The 21,790-nt window shown below is 42.4% G+C and overlaps 2 protein-coding genes across 7 annotated transcripts in view; one reads left to right on the top strand and one right to left on the bottom strand.

Annotated features, from left to right (window-relative positions):
- Positions 1–21,790, bottom strand: part of kcc (solute carrier family 12 member kcc) — a 468,256-nt gene that overhangs the window by 151,033 nt on the left and 295,433 nt on the right. Inside the window, exon 1 of one of the 6 annotated variants that reach the window (XM_089727867.1) lies at positions 17,805–17,959. The exons of the other annotated variants lie outside the window; for them this stretch is intronic. Coding sequence (XP_089583993.1) covers positions 17,805–17,865 — 61 coding nt within the window. The 5' untranslated portion in view covers positions 17,866–17,959. Of the gene's footprint in view, positions 1–17,804; positions 17,960–21,790 lie in introns of those variants that run through there. 6 annotated transcript variants of the gene reach the window in all.
- On the top strand, positions 713–3,158 carry LOC149503006 (trypsin, alkaline C-like). Its single transcript, XM_089727879.1, has 4 exons — positions 713–827; positions 1,852–2,020; positions 2,248–2,503; positions 2,816–3,158. The coding sequence occupies exons 1-4, from the start codon at positions 779–781 to the stop codon at positions 3,110–3,112; spliced, it is 771 nt and encodes a 256-aa protein (XP_089584005.1). The 5' UTR covers positions 713–778; the 3' UTR covers positions 3,113–3,158.

Genomic DNA, 21,790 nt, shown 5'->3' on the forward strand with positions numbered 1-21,790 from the left:
ATCAAGTATGTATGTATTGTTGTGTAGTGTAATTATAATAAAATATTATAAAATAAATAAATACATGTGAGTCAGCCACACAAAATATGATTCATTACTAAATCACTGCCATCTAAGACCTGGGCTATTGTAAATGATGAAAACGAACTGATAACAAAGTTGGACCAAATCTCTGAAACATGGAAGAGTTACAGTCAATCGTTATACCAGGGTCCACAGTCACGGAAATTTGCAAGTACAGATTCAAAACATGGGGATTTGTAGTCGAGCATTGTCCTGTCTGGGGTTAGGGCTGCTATACAACATCTCAAAAACAGGAAAGCGACTGGTAGAGATGCAATTCCTATTGAAACAATAAAAGCCTTAAGAGAACGGGGTGATCACATATTTCATAAGATATGCAACAGGGTATGGCAGACGGAAGTTAAGCCGTCGGAATGGACACATACCGTGTGTACTTCCCTGCATAAAAAGGGCTCTACGAAGAAATGTAACAACTATCGCCTAATTGCTCTTACATCAAATTCTAGCATAATTATGTTACATAATCTAAATGAGCGATTGAAGACCTGTCTGTAAATGTCGGTCTGTAAATTATAAACATATATTAATAGATATAGTTGTAAAAGAAATTTAATTAATTAAATGATATAAATATGCCCGAGATAAAATAAAATTAAACGATATGCGAATGTTTTATCAATTGTAAATAGTAGTATTTTAGTATAAATATGGCGAAGTTTTAAATTTAATTTCAGTCAGTAGTACGGCTAAGAATATGCGGACTACCATTATTTTGTTGGCCCTTGGGCTTGCTGTTGTGGCGGGTACGTATGCTTAGACTAATATTGTACTTTTGTTGGAGCGACGTGCTCTTATTCTTAAATAATTATGCTTGAAAACTTATTCTTATATATATATTTTTTATTGCTTACATGGGTGGACGAGCTCACAGTCCACCTGGTGTTAAGTGGTTACTGGAGCCCATAGACATCCACAACGTAAATGCGCCACCCACCTTGAAATATAAGTTCTAAGGTCTCAAGTATAGTTACAACGGCTGCTCCACCCTTCAAACCGAAACGCATTACTGTTTCACGGCAGAAATAGGCGGGGTGGTGGTACCTACCCGCGCGGACTCACAAGTGGTCCTACCACCAATATAAATATATAATTCACAAATTAGTTTTATACATATCATTGTCAATGTCGATGAGCGGCGGTGAACCAGGTGGACCGTATGCTCATCTGCACAAAAAAAATTATTGACAGTTCACCATTTTTTCAAATAGTTACGTACATATAATATGTGTTTAATGGGTGTTCACGGACTGTTTTTGCGATGAAATGTAACCTAAAATCGAACTATAAAACAGTATTTTCTACGGTCTTCCCGAGTCGTAGACTTAATTAAAACTAGTTTTACGGCTTAATCTCGCATGTTATGTTATTATTTCTAATATTTCTAATGTGTCGAATGATTAACTGTTTCTGTGGGTACTGACGACTAAATTGACAATCGAATATTGTGCTAACTAGCTAATTACGAGGAGCTAATTATGGACTATTAAAATTAAAATTGAAGGTGTAAGCTATTTAAGGTAGTTACGTTTTTATTAGCCACCAAAGTAACAAAAAATATTTTGAAGCTTCTTTGGCCAGTTTTTGGTCAAATACATTGTCTGTCCATAACATGGTTGTAGACATTCAGACGCACATAAGAGATTAGATTAAAATCCAAAACGCTGTTCATTCATTCATTTTAATTCATTATCAGATTACAGACAGATTAGAGAAGCAATTTAATTATGTTGGTTTCCTACCATTAATTAAAATGTGCTTATCTTTCAGCTGTTCCTACCAACCCACAAAGGATTATTGGTGGCTCCACGACCAACATTAACCAGTATCCTGGCATAGCTGCTTTGTTGTATACATGGAATTGGAATCAGTGGTGGCAGTCTTGTGGTGGAAACATCCTTAACCAAAGATCGATCCTTAGTGCCGCTCACTGTCCATAGTATGTAGTGGTTATTAACTAATATTCCTATAAATTTATAATGATAATACTGTCTGTGGAATTTAATGCTCTAAAATTTGTTATATAATTCTAAATGAACACGTAAACTCTTGGAAATAATCCAATAATACTTACTATTCTGTAGGATGTCTTTGAGATACCATAAACTAGTTATTTTCCATCTCCCTAAAAAACTTTTTATAATGTAAAAAAATATTATTTTTCAGCGGTGACGCAACAGGCCGTTGGCGTATTCGTGTTGGTTCCACCTTTGCCAACAGTGGGGGTGTTGTGCATAACGTGAACAGAATTATCATTCATCCCAACTATAACAGACGTACAGCTGACAGTGACCTCTGCATCTTACGCAGTAATTCCAACATAGCTTATAACAACAACGTTCGTCCTGTTAATATTGCTGGTGCCAATTACAATCTTGGTGATAACCAAGTTGTTTGGGCTGCTGGTTGGGGAGCTACTTCGGTAAGTTAAATAAATGTCAATATCGTTTGACAACATTATTTTGTAATGTACGTTGCACACGATTTAAGGAGCACCAATAGATTGACAAATTTAACCGGAGTTATCTTGTTAGGTCCAGGTTTGTTGTAAATGTGTCATAGAGACGCAGTTAAAGATACACTCATTATTAATGGAATGCGGCAGACCTAATATAATGTACTGAATTTGTACTTGTGCACTACTTGGTAATTTTACAGTAAATTAACAAAAAAATTATAGAAGAGTGTGGTAATTTATTACTTCAACCATTGAATAACACAATATTATTTTCAGCTCGGAGGGTCTGGTTCGGAGCAACTCCGTCACGTCCAGGTCTGGACCATCAATCAGAATGCCTGCGTCCAACGTTACAGACCCATTAACCGTGCTATCACCGCTAACATGTTGTGCTCTGGTGTTTTGGACGTCGGTGGTCGCGACCAGTGCCAGGGTGACTCCGGTGGTCCTCTCCTTCACAACCGCGTCCTCGTTGGTGTCTGCTCTTGGGGACAGTACTGCGCTGACCGTCGCTTCCCTGGTGTTAACGTTCGCGTTTCCCGTTTCACCTCTTGGATCCAATCCAATTCGTAAAAATGTTAAAGAATGATCTTAATTCAAATATAAAAGCACCATAGAATTTTTTTGAGTTTTTCTTTTTAGCTCAATGCGATAGTTTTTTTACGATTACCAAGGCTAAACATAAAAAGATGTTTTTTTTTTAAGAAAAAATTTTATCAATAGAGGCGTGATCCCTCGTTTTCTAGGACTAGAGATTTTTGAATGATTGATGATTTATAGACACCCGTCCGACAAGACGCAAAGGGTATTACGATGGCCCCTCGACAAATTTAGAAGACTCGAGCTCGACGATGTACTTCTGGAGAATCGGCGATCCATATTTGGAGAGCTTTTCTCCGCTCCGAAGAAACCGGTAACATGGCCACTATCAGCAGAAAATACTTTATACCCAATTGGAATTCGTGACTGACACCCTATTTTCTTTTTTAGGCCAACTTTTGAATGGTTTCTAAAAAAATATCGTTAAGCCCTAGGGAGCTTTCTTAGTACCACGTATAAATTATTTGGTGAAGCAAAAGTCATGGGTCGCTTTATGCTTGATCCGTAAAGCTTAGAAGAAAGCTACGGGGTGTGGTAGTTTCAGCTCGTAGACAGCCCTGAATTTGGGCCATACGCTTAAGGTCCTCCGCCAGGACAGGGAAGAACTACGTTGGGAGGATCGTTTTCAGTATTTGGAATTATCCTATAGCAAAGATTAAATTTTAAATTAAACTAACATTCATATCTCATTATAATGTTAGTTCTTTCTGTGTGTCAAAAAGAATATGAGAAGTCGTCGTGGCCTAAAGGATAAGACGTCCGATGCATTCGTATCTAGCGATGCACCGGTGTTCAAATCCCGCAGGCGGGTACCAACTTTTCTAAAGAAATACGTACTTAACAAATGTTCACGATTGACGTCCACGGTGAAGGAATAACATCGTGTAATAAAAATGAAACCCGCAAAAATTATAATTTGCGTAATTACTGGTGGTAGGACCTCTTGTGAGTCCGCACGGGTAGGTACCACCGCCCCGTCTATTTCTGCTGTGAAGCAGTAATGCGTTTCGGTTTGAAGGGTGGGGCAGCCGTTGTAACTATACTGAGACCTTAGAACTTATATCTCAAGGTGTGTGGCGCATTTACGCTGTAGATGTCTATGGGCTCCAGTAACCACTTAACACCAGGTGGGCTGCGAGCTCGTCCACACATCTAAGCAATAAAAAAAAATATATATATATATGTCGGCACACGTCAGGGATGGCTGAGCGGTAGTTTCGTCATCACTCGTATTCGATTGAACTCAGTTTAGTCAATAAAACTTTTCAATAATAATTATTGAAACTCAACACACACAACTTTCACAATGACAGGATAAACCGACAGTTTCGTTGCACATACCGACAGACCGACTGACTGACTGTCAGAGACTCGCTGCTGAGACGGACGGAATCACTGTCTGACACGAATGCCTCCATCCGGCACGCAAGCGGAACTTCCATCCAGTACCCACTTCGACCATAAAAAACATCGCATAAAAATAAAACGAACACATCACCTAAATCGAGCGAGGTGTTCAATTACCAGTCATAAATAACACTGAATACTGTTCTTTACTAATCACACAAAATAGGACAACAAAATCCTTACTTTAATCAGTCAGTTGTATCGTGGTAATTTGATCCTACATCTTCTACATCACTAGTGTCAACAAAATCGTATAGAACGCTCCTGGCCTGGCTGCCGGCGCAGCTAGTGACATTGCCACCCACATTATCATTAAAACAAATGATAAAACCAATACACATCACTTCACAATATAGAGTCAAGGTCATTAGTAGACCAACACAACAATAGTCTCCATTGAGACCCAGGTCTCCGCTGTACCAATCGATGGAGATACTCTCACCTCACTGATCAGTCTCGTCAGTAGCACTACTTAGAGGCAACCTTATGTAATCATAGGTTATATTACCAGTTAAAGCCATCTATCTTCATTTCCACAAAATTCAACATCAAATTTTACTAACTTTCCAATGTTCTGGTCTCGTCAAAGTTAATCTCTTACTTTCAGTATCATTTTAAGTAAAAACCTTTAGGGATATGGCACGCGAACTATTAAGAATTCGAAGGGGCTCGCCTCTGTTATTCTTTGGGTAGAACAATTTAAAAAAGATGTACAGCTTCTAGCACTTCTGGTCAAGAACAATTCCATGAGCTCATTGCGAGCTTGGTCATCAATAACGCACGTCTGGGCTTCGAATAAGGACATTAGATTTAAGTGTTCTATTTCACTGAATGCTCAATCTCACTGAACCGATTAAAACAACTATCAGGTAGTACGTGACATACAATAGGTAAGCTATAAACCATCGCATAGGATTTGTTCCGTACAGTTTTGAGTCAAAACAACAGAAACCTTTTATGAGAACCATCGTATAAAATTGCTGAATTATGAAGCTACTACTAATAGATTTCTTGACAAGAGAGCATTCGGCACCCGAATCCAAATAAAAATAATACGACTCACCAGATTGTTCTTATTTACCAAAATGCCCGATATTACGCAGCTACCGGCACGTCGCTCCGCTCAGCCGGTGAATAGTTGACCCATCGAGCACCGACAGACAGCGTTTGCGTCCCATATCTCGTCATAAGTATTGTCACACAGTAAAAACTTTTCTTTTAGAATGCTGGCCACAAAAAAGTTTATTGAATTCGAATTTCGAATTGTTCATGAAAATAAAAATGTATAACTTTTAGAATTTTACTCATTTTTAAATATGGAGTGGACGCTTAAAGAAGACCATGTTGCAGTTATTGCGTTGCATCGTTGCGGTTACGCGCCAATTCAAATTTTTAACATACTGAAAAATTTGAATATAACCAAAAGATTCATTTATCGTACCATCAAACGATACAATGAAGACTCTAGTGTAGATGACAGGTCAAGAAGTGGTCGCCCTCGGTCTGTTAGGACTCCAGCAGTGATAAAAGCTGTGAAGGCGCGAATTCAAAGAAATCCCAAACGTAAGCAGAAACTGTTGGCCCTTCAGATGGGGTTAAGCAGAACCACGGTGAAAAGGGTGTTAAATGAAGACTTAGGGCTTCGGGCATATCGAAGAAAAACAGGACATCGTTTGAATGCTCGTCTAATGGACCTGAGACTGAAGAGATGCTGCGCTTTGTTGAAGCGGTACGCGGGAAAAAAAAAATCGGGAAATTCTTTTTTCGGATGAAAACATTTTTACCGTAGAAGAGAGCTACAACAAACAAAATGATAAGGTGTACGCACACAGTAGTGAAGAAGCGAGCAACCGTATTCCGCGTGTCCAACGAGGTCATTTTCCATCCTCGCTCATGGTATGGTTGGGAGTTTCTTATTGGGGCTTAACAGAGGTACATTTTTGTGGGAAAGGTGTAAAAACGAATGCAGTTGTGTATCAAAATACTTTCCTGACTAACCTTGTGGAACCTGTTTCTCATACCATGTTCAATAACAGGCACTGGGTATTCCAACAAGATTCGGCGCCAGCTCATAGAGCGAAGAGCACACAAGACTGGCTGGCGGCGCGTGAAATCGACTTCATCCGGCACGAAGACTGGCCCTCCTCCAGTCCAGATTTGAATCCGTTAGATTACAAGATATGGCAACACTTGGAGGAAAAGGCGTGCTCAAAGCCTCATCCCAATTTGGAGTCACTCAAGACATCCTTGATTAAGGCAGCCGCCGATATTGACATGGACGTCGTTCGTGCTGCGATAGACGACTGGCCGCGCAGATTGAAGGCCTGTATTCAAAATCACGGAGGTCATTTTGAATAAACTTTAGTGTCATAAGAATCTATGTTTTATTCAGTTCATTTTGGTATATGAATGGTTACATAATGAATAAACTTGTTTCAATTATTTTACATTAAACGTGTGACAGAATTTATGACCTGACTAGGTATATATATTAAGAAAAAAATCTAGGAGAAGCGAAGCATCTATCTATCACAAGCAATTAATGTAGACGATAGTCTGGCTGTACTAGGGAATGCTCTTGTCTATAGGACTGTCAATATCAAGAGCGGTGATAATACGGACTGTCATGTGTGCCACTAGGCCGACTGTATTCCACAAACAAAAAAGATACGTCCCGATATTCATGCAATGTCCATTTAAAGTCTACAATTATTCTTGATGTTCGAACGGCATTGTTCATGACACGAAGGGCAAGCTATCGATCAAACTACAAGTTCACATACTCGCCTCGACCTTGTGGATCTTGACCGTAACACAAACTACCTTTATGGATAAACTAAATTTTTTATACCTGGATCAGCATGATTTCGTATTTTAGAATTAGAACGATTTTGACAAAAATGCGTTATTTTCGCATTTACTATTTTGAGAACTATATGTACTTGTAGTAGTACGATTATAAAAGTGTGTGTTGTCTCTGAATTAATGTTTTAAAGAGAAACAGTTTGATTTTTTGATATATTTGTAAATTATATTATTTATGTAACCCGTTGGGCCAAATTCAGTGTATGTCGGGGAGTGCGGTTATCCGTCAAAAGGTTTCACAAGATGTGTATAAAGTACCTTTTTTATTGCCCGTGTAGGCAGACGAGCATACGGCACACCTGATGGTTAGTGGTTACCATCGCTCATGGACGTCAGCAATGCCACGGGCAGTGCCGGGCCATACTAACTACCTTACACGTCGTCTTCCTGGGTGTCCCTCGACGGTCCCCAAGCCGCTTAAGCAGGGGACACGAAATACTTAAGAGGATAAGGATTCGAGTGAAATCTCTATCCTGATTCCAACTCGATGTCGACGGTGCGGAGAGAGAAAAACACTCTCTCTCATTCCTTGTCGCCTGCTTTTGCAAGATGTTGAGCACAAGACCCTAACGAGGATTTTGCAATGATGTGAGCCAAGGTATATAAATTTCACCCGTAAAATGTTGTCATTGTTGGTACATAAAATAATGATACACATCATTAACTGCAAAACAATTCAAGAGTGAATATGTCTAATTATATTACTTAAGTAATATAACAGTTTTTTATTCAAATTAGTCATTGAAAATACGGGTAGAATAAAAAGATGATATTCGTATGTATTTTGATGCTTATCCGTATATATTTTTTAATACCAATATTTAATTAGTGTATGACTGTGTAAAAAATAATCTATAAAGTAATCGAATCCGACTTTTCCTTAAAAGTTAGAACGGAAATAAACATTCTTCGATGTGAACAAACAGCCCTACGCCATCGATCTCCAGTCCGTAAGCCATCGATTTAGCCAAACTACGAATTTGTTTTTAGTCAAATAAGAAACTATTCTGTCTTTTTATTTGACTAACCATGTAAAGGATGTTGGTAAATCTAAAATATTTCAAAAAAAAAACATTAAAGAGCTCAGATGTATAATTGATTATGTTTAGCTGTTTCGCCGTGATTACACATAACTGAACTAATTTTAATGAAACTTTTGAGTTTACACCTTGTTATTATCACATTTATGTTAACATTTTTCTTTTAATATTTTGCATAATGTGATGGACTACCCCTATTATTCGTGATATATAGAAATCACAATGTTTTGAAATAAGAACTTCTGAAGGTAAGTCAATGATACAGGATAGTCAGTATCTGCTCAGTCTTAGGACTGTTTCGGTTTTTTTTTTTTTTTTTATTGCTTAGATGGGTTTACGAGCTCACAGCCCACCTGGTGTTAAGTGGTTACTGGAGCCCATAGACATCTACAACGTAAATGCGCCACCCACCTTGAGATATAAGTTCTAAGGTCTCAGTATAGTTACAACGGCTACCCCACCCTTCAAACCGAAACGCATTACTGCTTCACGACAGAAATAGGCAGAGCGGTGGTACCTACCTGTGCGGACTCACAATAGGTCCTACCACCAGTGATTACGCAAATTATAATTTTGCGGGTTTGATTTTTATTACACGATGTTATTCTTTCACCGTGGAAGTCAATAGTGAACATTTGTTAAGTACGTATTTCATTCGAAAAATTGGCACCCGCCCGCGGGATTCGAACACCGGTGCATCGCAACAACGAATGCACCGGACGTCTTATCCTTTAGGCCACGACGACTTCAAAACTTAACTTCATTTTTCAACATTGGCATCAAGGCAAAGAATACTTGTTATTTAAGCCATTCCGTGGTTTAAATCGGAACCCATGACTGATTGGCCGAAAAAATAGGCAGGATGGTGGTAATTTTTTTTTTTTTTTTTTTTTTTATGATTGAAGGATTACTGGTGGCCCGGAGGCCTTTCCAGTTTCACCAGGACAGGTGGGCGAGCAAAAGCTCAGCCAGGAGGGGTGGGATTTGCTAACAGCTACCCGAGCGCCTCCGAAGGAGACCTAACAATTCAAGAGCAATTGTTTCGCGAATGAATCTACTACCGGATCGGAATCGCGACCCGCTGAGAAGATCCGGCGAGAAACTCAGCGGGCTGATGCATGGGTTAGGTTGCACGTCGACCTCTTTGTCGAGTTCGACGAGTACAGTTACCGGGGTCCCTAAGCCTGCCCCTAGTATTAGAGCTGAAGGCGTCTAATGCAAAGGTTATTGGATCTGATGGATCCGTAAGGACGTGTCTAGGGCGTCGACGGTGACTGGCTCCTGCGTGATCAGGATTCGGAGAGTAGTCAGCGGCGGCAACGATAAGGCGATTATCATGACGCATAGCCTTATCGAAGTACCGTTCCGACGCTGACTTCATGTATTTCTGGATAGATTCGAGGCCCAGGTCGTCGTGTAGGTCAACGTTCCTCACGAACCACGGAGCTCCGACGGCTAACCTGCAAAAGCGGGATTGTAGAGATTGGAGGGTGTCTATGTGTGTGCGGGCCGCGTGAGCGAACACCACACTCGCGTAAGTCATGACGGGCCTTTGCAAGTTTTGTAAAGTGTCACCTTGTTCCGAAGGGACATTTTACTCCGCTTACAGATCATGGGGTAGAGTCTACCGAGAATAAACGCGGCACGGTCACGGACTGATTTTATATGCGGGCGGAATGTCATCGATGCATCCAGGGTAACGCCCAGGTACTTGACCTTCCTGGTCCAGGGTATGGGTTGTCTAAAGAGAGTAATCGGGGGTGTGAGATTCCTCCTCCTAATCCGGGAGGAAATCCGTGTGGAGCTTCCCCTCTGAAATAGCACCGCAGTACTTTTCGCTGGGTTGATGTCTATGCGCCATTTTCGGAACCACTGTCCTAGGGCTAGGGCTGCGCTCTGAAGCTTCTTCGCGATTACGGACTTATTTCTACTGGAATAGTAAACAGTCGTGTTGTCGGCGAATAAAGCTAAATGGGTCGGCGGCGACCGGGGAATATCGTTAACGAATAAGCTAAATAGGAGGGGTGAGAGGACAGAGCCTTGCGGGACTCCAACTGTGAGAGGTCGCGGGGAGGAGCGGGTTCCCTCGACTCGATATCGAAAAGAGCGGTTCGACAAGAAGTCCCGTATGATGAGCACGAGACTATCCGGCACGCCCATGTTGAATAGTTTGAAAATCAAACCGTTGTGCCAGACTTGGTCGAACGCTTTTGCGACGTCGAAGAAGAGAGCTCCCGTGTATAACGGTTTTGGTCGATTAAGCCCCACAAGAATGTGCTCCGTGAGGCGGTGCACCTGTTGAACGCATGAGTGATTTGTGCGGAATCCGAATTGTTCATCGGTGAGAATGCCCTTGGATGAGACGAAGTCTCTGAGGCGTTTGTAGAGCAGACGCTCATACAGTTTGCCTAGAGACATGAGGAGGCTAATCGGGCGGTAGCTCGTCGGATGATTTTTTGGTTTACCGGGTTTATGTATGCCGATAACGTCCGCTTCTTTCCACACCGCGGGAAAGATACAGTTCGCCATAGCGGCATTGAAAATAGATGCCAACATCACGATGAGTTGGACGGGTAGAAGTTTAATAACGCGGTTAGATATACCGTCGGAACCGGGAGCCTTGCGAGGACGTAGGTCTTTGATCAAGTCTTTAACTTCTATCGGGGTGACGGGTGGTAACGCATCCGATGGTGGCAAGGAGGCTCTGCGTTCTACCTCACTGTCTACTAATTCTACATGAACAGGGTCCACGGATTGAGTGCTGGGCGTGCACTGGGTTTGCAATGTATCGGCCAGCAGCTCTGCTTTTTCGTCATCATCGAACGCCGCGAGTCGGCCTGAGGGGCCTACGAGGGGGGGCATAGTTACTACCGTATCCGATTTGAGAGTACGAGCTAAGCGGTAGTAAGACCTTTGGGAGGGCGCGAGTCCTTCTAAGAAATCAGACCATCTGGCATCTCGGACTTCGGCGATGCGAGACTTTACGTCGCGTTGTAGGGCACGCATTCGAATACGATTTTCCGCGGTAGGATACCTGTCGTAGGCGCGTATCGAGGCGTTCTTAGCTCTAAGGAGTTCCCTAATATCGTCGGACAATTTGAAGCGGTGAAGGAAGTCCTCCGCTATAACTTGCTTAGATGACCTATATAATGTCGAGGTGATGTGTGACGTTAAGATGTCTATGGCTTCAGCGATATCCTGAGGAGACGGGGTAGAGTCCGGGCTAAGCGGGAGCGATGGTGGATCAGATTCAGCCAGGCTGATGCCCAGCGTGTGCCAATCCACCACAGTCCTCGTGACGGGAACGGAATCGGGAGCGCGACCGAGCTTCATAACGACGGGACGGTGGTCTGAATCTAACTCTGAAACTACTTCGATCGAGTGTAAGCGCAGGGTTATGGTTTTTAATAACGCTATGTCGAGTATATCTGGGCGATGCGAGATATTTAGCGGGTAGTGAGTCGGGGTTAGCGGAGCGACGATATCGAAGGCGAGATCATCAATTAACGCGTCAAGCCGCCTGCCATTCGGGGTTGTGGTGTGTGAGTTCCACCTGATGTGTTTACAGTTTAGGTCGCCCGCCAGAATGACAGAGCTCCCCATGCCGAGCAGCGCCTCGATATCACTGCTTAGAACGATCTTATCCGGTGGAAGATAAACGGACGCGATAACGATCGGCGCGTGTCCCGTCAGTGAGATTCGGCACACTGATGCTTTGATATTAGCGAGCGCGGGAGGATTGAGCGGGAGGTGGTAAATATCAATGTGGCTTTACAATAGCGTAACGGCTAGCAATTGTGCTTCTTAAAAGTTTGCTATTTATTACACTAAGTTATTTCTTATTGGGAGTCGTTCGCAAATCTGTCCTAGGAGGGATTGCTGGTATTTATAAGTTATCTTATTAGGTTCTAAACACCATCTAGGAGGATATTATAATATCCTCCACCATCAGTCCTCTGGGGTATCCTTCGCACTGATCTTCGGAGCTTAAGCGTAGTTTGCTAGGAAGGATTATAGCGAGTCTTTTTTTTATTTTTTTTTTATTGCCTTTGTAGGCAGACGGGCATACGGCCCACCTGATGGTGAGTGGTTACCGTCGCCCATGGACTTCAGCAATGCCAGGGGCAGAGCCAAGCCGCTGCCTACCGCTTAATACTCTCCATAAGCCTCGTTTGAAGAAGGACATGTCATAGCGCTCGGGAAACACCGTGGAGACGAGCTCATTCCATAGCCGGATGGTACGTGGCAAAAAAGATCTCTGGAAACGCACTGTGGATGACCGTAGTGGCTCCAGGTAGTATGGATGAACTCTACTCCGGTGGCGGGCGGTGCGATGGTAAAAACGAGATGCTGGTATCATCTCGAACAATTCCTCAGAGCACTCCCCATGGAACATACGGTACAAAATACAGAGGGAACCGAAGTTCCTCCGCAGACCCAGAGGCTCCAAACGATCCGAGAGAATGGGATTATCGACAAGTCTACCCGTCTTCTGCGCGGGGGTGGCCTTTGACGTCGGCAGCAGCCGAAGGTCGGGTCTCAAGGTGGTGCTCAATGAATCCCAGGTTCTGTTATTTCATGGAGCCCGGAAAGTGCGGCCTCGGGGGCCCACTTCATTATCCAAAGAAAAATATTGTATAAACGTGTTTTACGTAATAAGTCGAGTCTATGTGGTAGTGTAAAATGCATTTAATTTAAGTCAGCAGGGATTTCTGATAAATAAGTCAACTGTTTCGAATTTATTTATTATAAATCTTACTTCAAAAATCTTACTGATTCCATGAATGATGGTAAGTGAGTTGATGTAAATAATACATACTATAGCAAGTCGTTTGACAAAATTAACGATTAAATAATATGGAAATCTGTGGCGACTAATCACGATGGTTTAAATTATATCTCGAGAAGATATCCCAGGCGGTAGTGGTCAACAACTATACTTCTGCTTGGGTATATGTTAGCATTGGCGTACCGCAGGGCTTGTTACTGGTGACCTTCCTTTTTAGTATTTTTATTAATGATATCATTAAGTGCTTTCATTTCTCACGCCTTCTCTACTTCACTGATGACATAATTTTTTTATGAAAATTCCTTCAATCGACGATGCCAAGTTCATGCAATCTGAATTGAACCGTAATAAATCGCAATAAAATATCATTTTGTTACTTATACTACTCGTAGAAAAGTCAATCAAATAGTCTTTAAATATAAACTAAAAGAACGTGAACCAATTAAACTTATTAGTAAATGTGATTTAAGCATTGTTCATGACAGCAGATTCATATTTGATGAACACGTCAACTATAATGGCTCTATATACATAATGCCACATTAATCACACTAGCTATCTTTAAATTTAAATAAAACAAAATGTGTGTGAAATATCATCGAAAATTTTTATTCGTTTGAAACGTAACACGAATTGAAAGAATCTAACGTAAAATTATAAAATACCTCTGTTTTAAATTAATTTTACATTGTTTGTTCTCCTTGTAATAAATAAATAATGGATCATGGAGAGGCAGTTCAAGATATAAACTCCAAAGCGTAATAATTTTAATGAAAAAAACATGCAATAAAATTAGCGTATATGATAAGTAGGGGAAAGTGGGGGAATTGGGAACACTTAACTTCAAATGTTCAAAACTAATAGAAAAAAGTCATAAACATAATCAACTTTCATTGAAACGTAAGCTTTGCTTACCTATCAACTTATTGATAACAAAAAAAATCTCCAAAATCAACGTTTTATTAAAAATATTAATAAACTAAAAAAACAATAGCGGTCCTTTTTACCCGACACCATATGGGGTAATTGGGATCGTCCCGTGGGGGAAATGGGAACGGTATAGGGTAAATAGGATCGACACAATTAAATCCCGATAATAACTACAAATTGTTTTATCATCACATATCTCATATTAACCCTCGCCTGCAGTGTATTTTTCAGGTGCCCAGGGTTTATGTATATGGTGCACATGATCCAATCTTCTGTCGGTGGTGACTCATATTTTTCGTTACACATTATGGAGTAAAACTCTTTTTTTACTTTTTCTTATTGCTTAGATGGGTGGACGAGCTCACAGCCCAACTGGTGTTAAGTGGTTACTGGAGCCTATGGACATCTACAACTTAAATGCGTCACACATCTTGAGATATAAGTTCTAAGATCTCAGTATAGTTACAACGGCGGCCCCACCCTTCAAACCGAAACGCATTACTGCTTCACGGCAGAAATAGGCAGGGCGGTGGTACCTACCTGCACGGACTCACAAGAGGTCCTACCACCAGTAATTACGCAAATTATAATTTTGCGGGTTTCACTTTTATTACACGATGTTATTCCTTCACCATGGAAGTCAATCGTGAACATTTGTTGAGTACGTAATTCATTAGAAAAATTGGTACCCGGGCCTGGAATTCGAACACAAGTACATCGCTCAACACGAATGCACCGAACGTCTTATCTCTTAGGCCACGACGACTTCAACTCCTCTTAGTTTTCATTTTCTAAAGCCTTCTTCAAATTTCTTACGACTTTACTCTTGATTTTTAGCTTCTTCTTTGTAGTATATTGCAAGATCTTCAATTTTGTATTTAGTTTCAGTCTTACGTACATAATTTCGAGACATTGCGGGTAATTAAGAACGCAAGGGGTAATTAGAAATGTTCCCAATTACCCTCCTGATGCCGTTCCCAATTGCCCGAAGTAGTCAATATAAATCAAAATGGCCGCCATGCTCAGTAGAATTGTTGGCGAACTTTAAGTCGCCTAACATTTGAAAACATATAGTACGTACATGATAGAAACTAAATAGTGTGCCTTTTGAACTCAAAAATATTATAGTAACATATATTGTAACACATGACAAAAATTACATCATAAACGTAATAAAGATTGTTTGATTTATCGTGACAGCATGCGTGCAGCCTTTCACTCTCACTATTGCCTACGAACTGAAGGGCGCTGGAAGTATGCGTTGAAAAATATCGGGATGATCTAGTATAAGGGGAAGTAGTACTTCCTTAGGTGTTCCCAATTACCCGTCGTTCTCAACTCCCCCACTCTCCCTATATACATTTTTAAGGTTCATAAAATACAAAACTATCAATGAAATAACTTGGTTTTTTTATGCCTAATGGGATGTTCTTTTCAATATAGTTTTCAATCAGATTTCCACTTAGTTCCCTACCTATTCGCTGGTATCCTAAGTTGCTATTCCAGTTGCGGGCGGGCGAATTGGTGAGCTCACGGGCTCACTTGAGAGAATTTCCTAACACTAACGCTAGTGCTTCGCAGTGCCTACCGCCGGATTGGAATCTCGACCCACTGAGAAGACCCGGCGGGAAACTCAATGGGCTGTGTCTATGGGTGCGTTTGCTCGTTGAACTCTTCCTTGTACTTGAGCAGTTCAATGAGGTTGGTAATCGGTGCTTGAGGGGCCTAAAAGCACCGAGAAAGGGTTCATGGGATCCGACAAGACATGTTTCAGGCGATTGTGGCCTTGCGTTGCTCCGTCGCCTGAGTCGGATATGTGATTTCCACAACGCTGAACAAATTAAAGCGTCAAACTTCAAAATGTTAAAACATAAGAGAATCAAAACATATTTCAGAAACACTTAATTAAAGTATACAGTCTGGCTGCGCTAATTGATAATGCCCGTATCCATAACACTGTCAACATAACGTGCAATGGTAATCACTGATTATCATGTGGGCCCCAACCCCATTCTATTCCACAGATAAAAAATATAAGTCGCAATATCTATTCACTGTTCGTTAGCACCCTGAATGTTGCGCTGAGGGTCTTGGGTTCGGTTCCCACATCGGGCAAATATTCGTGTGATGAACAGGTTTGTTTGTTTTTTGTCTGGATTTTTATTAATAACTAACTGACCCGGCAGAGTTCGTAGTGCCTCAATCGATAAATAAAAGACCTAAACTTTTGTATAAAATAAACTTAAAATACACAAAAGGAATCCGTACGACGGGAGACACATCAAAGGAAAAACAAAATTGTTATTTTTATTTAATTCCGAGCATTTTCATATTTATCTACCTCTTGAACCTACTCTGGACTTCCACAAATAATTTAAGACCAAAATTAGCCAAATCGGTCCAGCCGTTCTCGAGTTTTAGCGAGACTAACGAACAGCAATTCATTTTCATATAGATAGATTATCAATAATTAGCAATTCATTATTTATCATTAATATGATTAATAATTTGGGCCCGAATGACCCTGCGTGATTTGTATCCAGTTATCTATTTATTTATCCTTGACGTTCGAACGGCATTGTTCATGACATGAAGGGCAAGTTATCGATTAAACTACAAGTTCACATACTCGCCTCGACCTTGTGGATCTTGACCGTAACACAAACTACCTCTATGAATAAACTAAATTTGTCATATCTGAAATAGCATCGCTTAGCGTTTTTGAACTAGATGCTTTCGACAAAAATCGCCGTTGGGTCAAAACATCACGTTACGTTGGGTTACGGTCAGCGATTTAGCTTTTTAAATGTTTGCATTTATTATACTAAGTTATATAATATTGGAAGGCGTTCGCAAATAAATCCCTGTCCTAATAGGGATAGCTGGTGCTTATAAATTATCCAAGGAGGTTATAAAGAACAGTTTAAAAATAATAATAAATAATACGCTTTTGTAGCTAATCGGATATTTTTATAAATATGGCGAGTTAATTCTAGAGCGAAGTAAGGTTATTTCGTGTAAAATTATAAAAAAAATATATCATAATAATTTCATATTAAGCAAGCATTAAGTTACGAATGAAATTATTACTTTTATTGCAAATAGTATGTTGTAATAAAAAAAAAACATTAAATTATTGTATTGATATCGGTACTTGATAAGTGTGCTAAATATTAAAGCGGACGAAAATCATGTTCTACGATTCTGTTACATCTATATACATATATAAAAGAAAGTCGTGTTAGTTACACTATTTATAACTCAGGAACGGCTGAGCTGATTTGGCTGAAAATTAGTGAGGAGGTAGCTTAAAACCAGGAGAAGGACATAGGATACTTTTTATCACGTTCCCGTGGGACGCGACATAAAACGTGGTATAACAAAACGCAACTGATATAGAATAACAAAACGCAACTGACAGCTAAACCTAATATATTCTATGGTTAATTATAGTAGAATTTTGAAATTGACCGGTTGATGTGTTTGAAACAAACCGTGTGGCGGAACAAAGTTCGCCGGGTCCACTAGTATTGTATACATACTTTCATACTTACCTTCGGAATTACAGCCCTGCCATAATCGAATTATTCTATATGAATATAATGGTAAATAAGTTAATATTTAAAGCACTAACCTTGGGAAACCGAGCGGTAGCCATCCGGCGTCATCAACGGTGTTTCACTGTAACCGTACATTATTCTCTGTTTTCTTCTTTTATTAAACACAATTTGGTATATTTACCAATTCAAAATTACTATTTCAATTCAGATTCACTAAAAACCACGATTAGACACTTTCGTTTTCAATACGTACTTAATTAATCCCTTAAAATTTACAGGCAACATAATTAATTAATGAGCATATACAATAATAGTAATAATACAATATAAATAATTCATAAAACTACTAGGATTGTGTGAGCCAAAAGCTAAGTTTTAAAAGTAAGGTTTTCTTTGGACGGTGAATACGTATTTTATTTCAAAACAGAAGGACTTATTCTGATGCTGAATGACTGAGAGATGTGGCGTCTACCAATGTCGACGTAAGCTCTAGGTGTTTTGTTTAAAATTCAGACGATAACACTTCTGTCATCGAATTCAATTAAAAACATGGAATATTTTTTTGAAAGCTCTCGTGAAGGAACGTTGTCTGAAGTTTCAAAAAGGGCAGCTGTACTTACATAGTTTCAATCGGACAAACCACATGCGAGCGTAACAATTACGAACAATAATATGTACACTTTTATATGTATTTTATTTTTATTAAGGTAAATCACTGTTAATTATATTAACTCAAAATTAAAATCAAAATTAACTCAAAATATAATTAATATTATTATACTAGTTATAATTTCACTATAGTCATGAACAAACCTATGTGTTTCATGAGACCTTCAGTTCTGTCCGCGTCATGCGCGGCGATCATGCCCACAACATCGTTTTCGTTCATGACGCTATTCAGCAGTAGTTTTGGTTGCGGTTCTTTCTGGTTGAGTGGTTGAGTGATGGCCTGTGGGTGAGCTGCCAGCGACAGATGCGATGCAGGGAGACCATTGTACGGTACTCGGGAGCGTCCCTTCCAAGCGTCAGCCCGGAAGCTCACATAGTCCATTTTTACACCCATTCTTATATTTATCCAGCCGTAATTTTAGCTTGTTGAAACTGTACACTTCGTTGTTGAGTGAATATTGTGATAATAGTATTTTTTTATAAGTATATTTCAGCAAATCTGAAGAAAGCAGATTATCGCAAGGCCCATTACGTAAGCTACTTAATAAAACTATCTTCGAGACTATCTACTAAATGGCTACCGAAAGATTTGGGACACCGGAGGTCAAACTGTGGTCTGACTTTCATGCGATAAACAGCTTAATGTAGTACCATGAAAGAAACTACAGTGTTACTCATTATAATATAGTATCCTGGTCACACTGGGAATGGGGCTTACCCGGGTTGCGACCTCGCCCCTACGACCGAAGGTCGACTGGGAGCTCTTTAAGAGACGCCTAGTCGACCTTCCCATAATTCAGGACCCCAACACCCCTGAGGGGGCCGACGACGCGGCAGTCCGCCTTGTCGACTCCATCAGGGGAGTGATCGACTAGGCGACGACTCTTGTGCGCAGCGGCGGGCCCAGAGGTATACTCCCGGCCCATCTGAAAGCGATTATTCGCCGGAAGAGGGGTCTGAGGAGGCTCTGGGCGACAACTCGTTGTCCCAGGATCAAGCGCGAGCTTAATGAGCTGGAAGCGGAGTTGGCGGCGAAGATTAGCTCCTATCGGGGCTATGCGTGGGAGGAACGGATCGAGGAGGCCCGTGAGGACCCCTCGTCCGTGTCCCTCCACCGACTTTGCCGCCAGCTCTCAAATCGGCCTGCCCCGACTTGTCCACTCGTGGACGAGAGGGGCAACTGATGCTTCTTGGCTCAGGCACGCGCCGATGTCCTGGCCGTAATGCTGGAGCGGCAGTTCGCTCCAAATAACTCTGCACCCTCAGAGGCCGCATTCCACCAATCGGTGGAAGAGAGCGTAGCAAGCCTCTTCTCCTCCCCGGTGCCACCGTTGGGAGATGGTGATTTCATCACTCCCAGTGAATTGCGCCTCTCCATCAAGCGGATGAAGAGGCGCAAGGCGCCGGGCGAGGACGGTATTCCCTCCCTCGAATTTTTCCACTTCCCCGAAACGGTCGTGTCATTCATGACACGACTGTTCAATTCCATTCTGTCCACAGGACACTTCCCGGAAACTTGGAAATTGGGCAAGGTTATTGCCCTGCCCAAACCCGGCAAGGATAGGAGAAATCCCTCCAGTTATCGTCCGATCACTCTGCTGTCGCATATGGGCAAGTTGTTCGAGCGGCTGCTGCTGAGAAGGGTGTCGCCGCACATCCTTCTCAGACCCGAGCAATTCGGGTTTCGCAGCGGTCACTCGACAACGCTGCAATTGGTCCGCGTTATGCACCACTTGGCGGATCGGTCCAACGCGCGCCAGTACACGGCCGCAGTCTTTCTCGATATCGAGAAGGCCTTCGACCGTGTATGGCATGCGGGACTGATCTACAAGCTGTTGCAGAACACGGACCTCCAGCACGCCTATGTGCGACTGCTGGGGTCGTACCTGGAGGGAAGATCCTTCCTTGTCGCGGTCGAGGGCGCAAAGTCGTCGGTGCGCCCAGTCACGGCCGGAGTTCCCCAGGGAAGCGTCCTGGCACCAGTCCTCTACGCTCTCTACACCAACGACATTCCCACGCTTGAGGGCAACCTTCAAGCGTGGGAAGCCGACGTGAAGTTGGCGCTGTTTGCCGACGACAGCGCCTAATTCGCGTCCTCAAATTTCCCTTCTGCGGCCATTACGAGGATGCAGAGGTTGTTGGACCTACTGCCCCAGTGGCTGGACCGATGGAGGGTCGCGGTCAACGTGGGGAAGACCGCGGCTATTCTCTTCGGTCCGGTCCGCACAAGAGTCGTCCCAGGATAGCTCAGTCTTCGTGGAGTCAATGTCGAGTTTAGGCCCAGTGTCCGATACCTGGGAGTCAATATCGACCGGAGTTTGAGGATGACCGCCCACGCCAAGTCGGCGTTGGCGGCCGCCCGCTATGCGAGGTTTCTCCTCCGGCCGGTGTTGGCCTCCAGGTTGCCGACCAGGACTAGACTCGGCATTTACAAGACGTATGTTCGTTCCCGTATCACGTACGCAGCTGCGGCCTGGTATCACCTCATCCCGCAGATCATGCGGGTGAAGTTACAGGCCCAGCAGAATCTGGCTCTTCGCACGATAGTCGGAGCAGGGCGTTACGTCAGAACTGACGTAATCGCCCGGGATCTAGATGTGGAGTCGCTCGAGGAGTTCATTCGGAGGCTAGCTCGTAATATGTACGAGCGGACTGACGGTGGACCCCACGAGCATCTCCACAATATAGCTCCCTTGCACGCCAGACCACCTGATGGTAGGGCGCTACCAAGGGAGCTACTGGAACCCCCAGCTATGGTAAGATAGTCGGCTTAACCGGAGTGATATGGGAGTGCTCATAATGAGTGCCCCCATGGGACTGAGCTGTCCACACTCTTCATTTCCCCCCACACTGTTGGGGTGCCCCCCTATGGGGACCCATTCTACCGCCCGTTTGGGTGGACCACTCCCCCTTAAGGGGAGTGACTTTACGTCGGTCCCTCCCCGCGACGGTCTTCCCCCTCTGGGGAGCCCTTAGCGGATGAGCGCCAAATTAGTGCCGCGGCTCCCCCTCTGACTTGTAGAGGTGGGGCCGCGGCATGGGGCCGGTGGCGGGCCCCACGGTGCTGACTGTTGTCCCGCTTTGTATATATTGTAAATAGTAGTAGTTAATAGTTAGTATAGTAGTTTAGTTTTAGTTAGTTATAGTTAGTAGTTAGGGAAAAAAAAAAAAAAAAGCAGAGGACAGCAGCCGGCGCCGGGGTGACTCCTCCGCGGGCATCACTCCTCCCAAGAGAACCAAGCCCATCGTATTATGTATAAGTATATATGTTTTGTCGATGCTATGCAACCGTATGCGCGCTGCGAACAGTCCTCCCCCGTCTCGTCCTGCATCTATACCACCCCTGCCCTATGTAGCAGGGAGCTCCGTCCCGGGTAGTGGGGTTTGCCCC

This window comes from Bombyx mandarina, chromosome 05 (assembly GCF_030267445.1).
Source record: "Bombyx mandarina strain Sakado chromosome 05, ASM3026744v2".
NCBI lineage: Eukaryota > Metazoa > Arthropoda > Insecta > Lepidoptera > Bombycidae > Bombyx > Bombyx mandarina.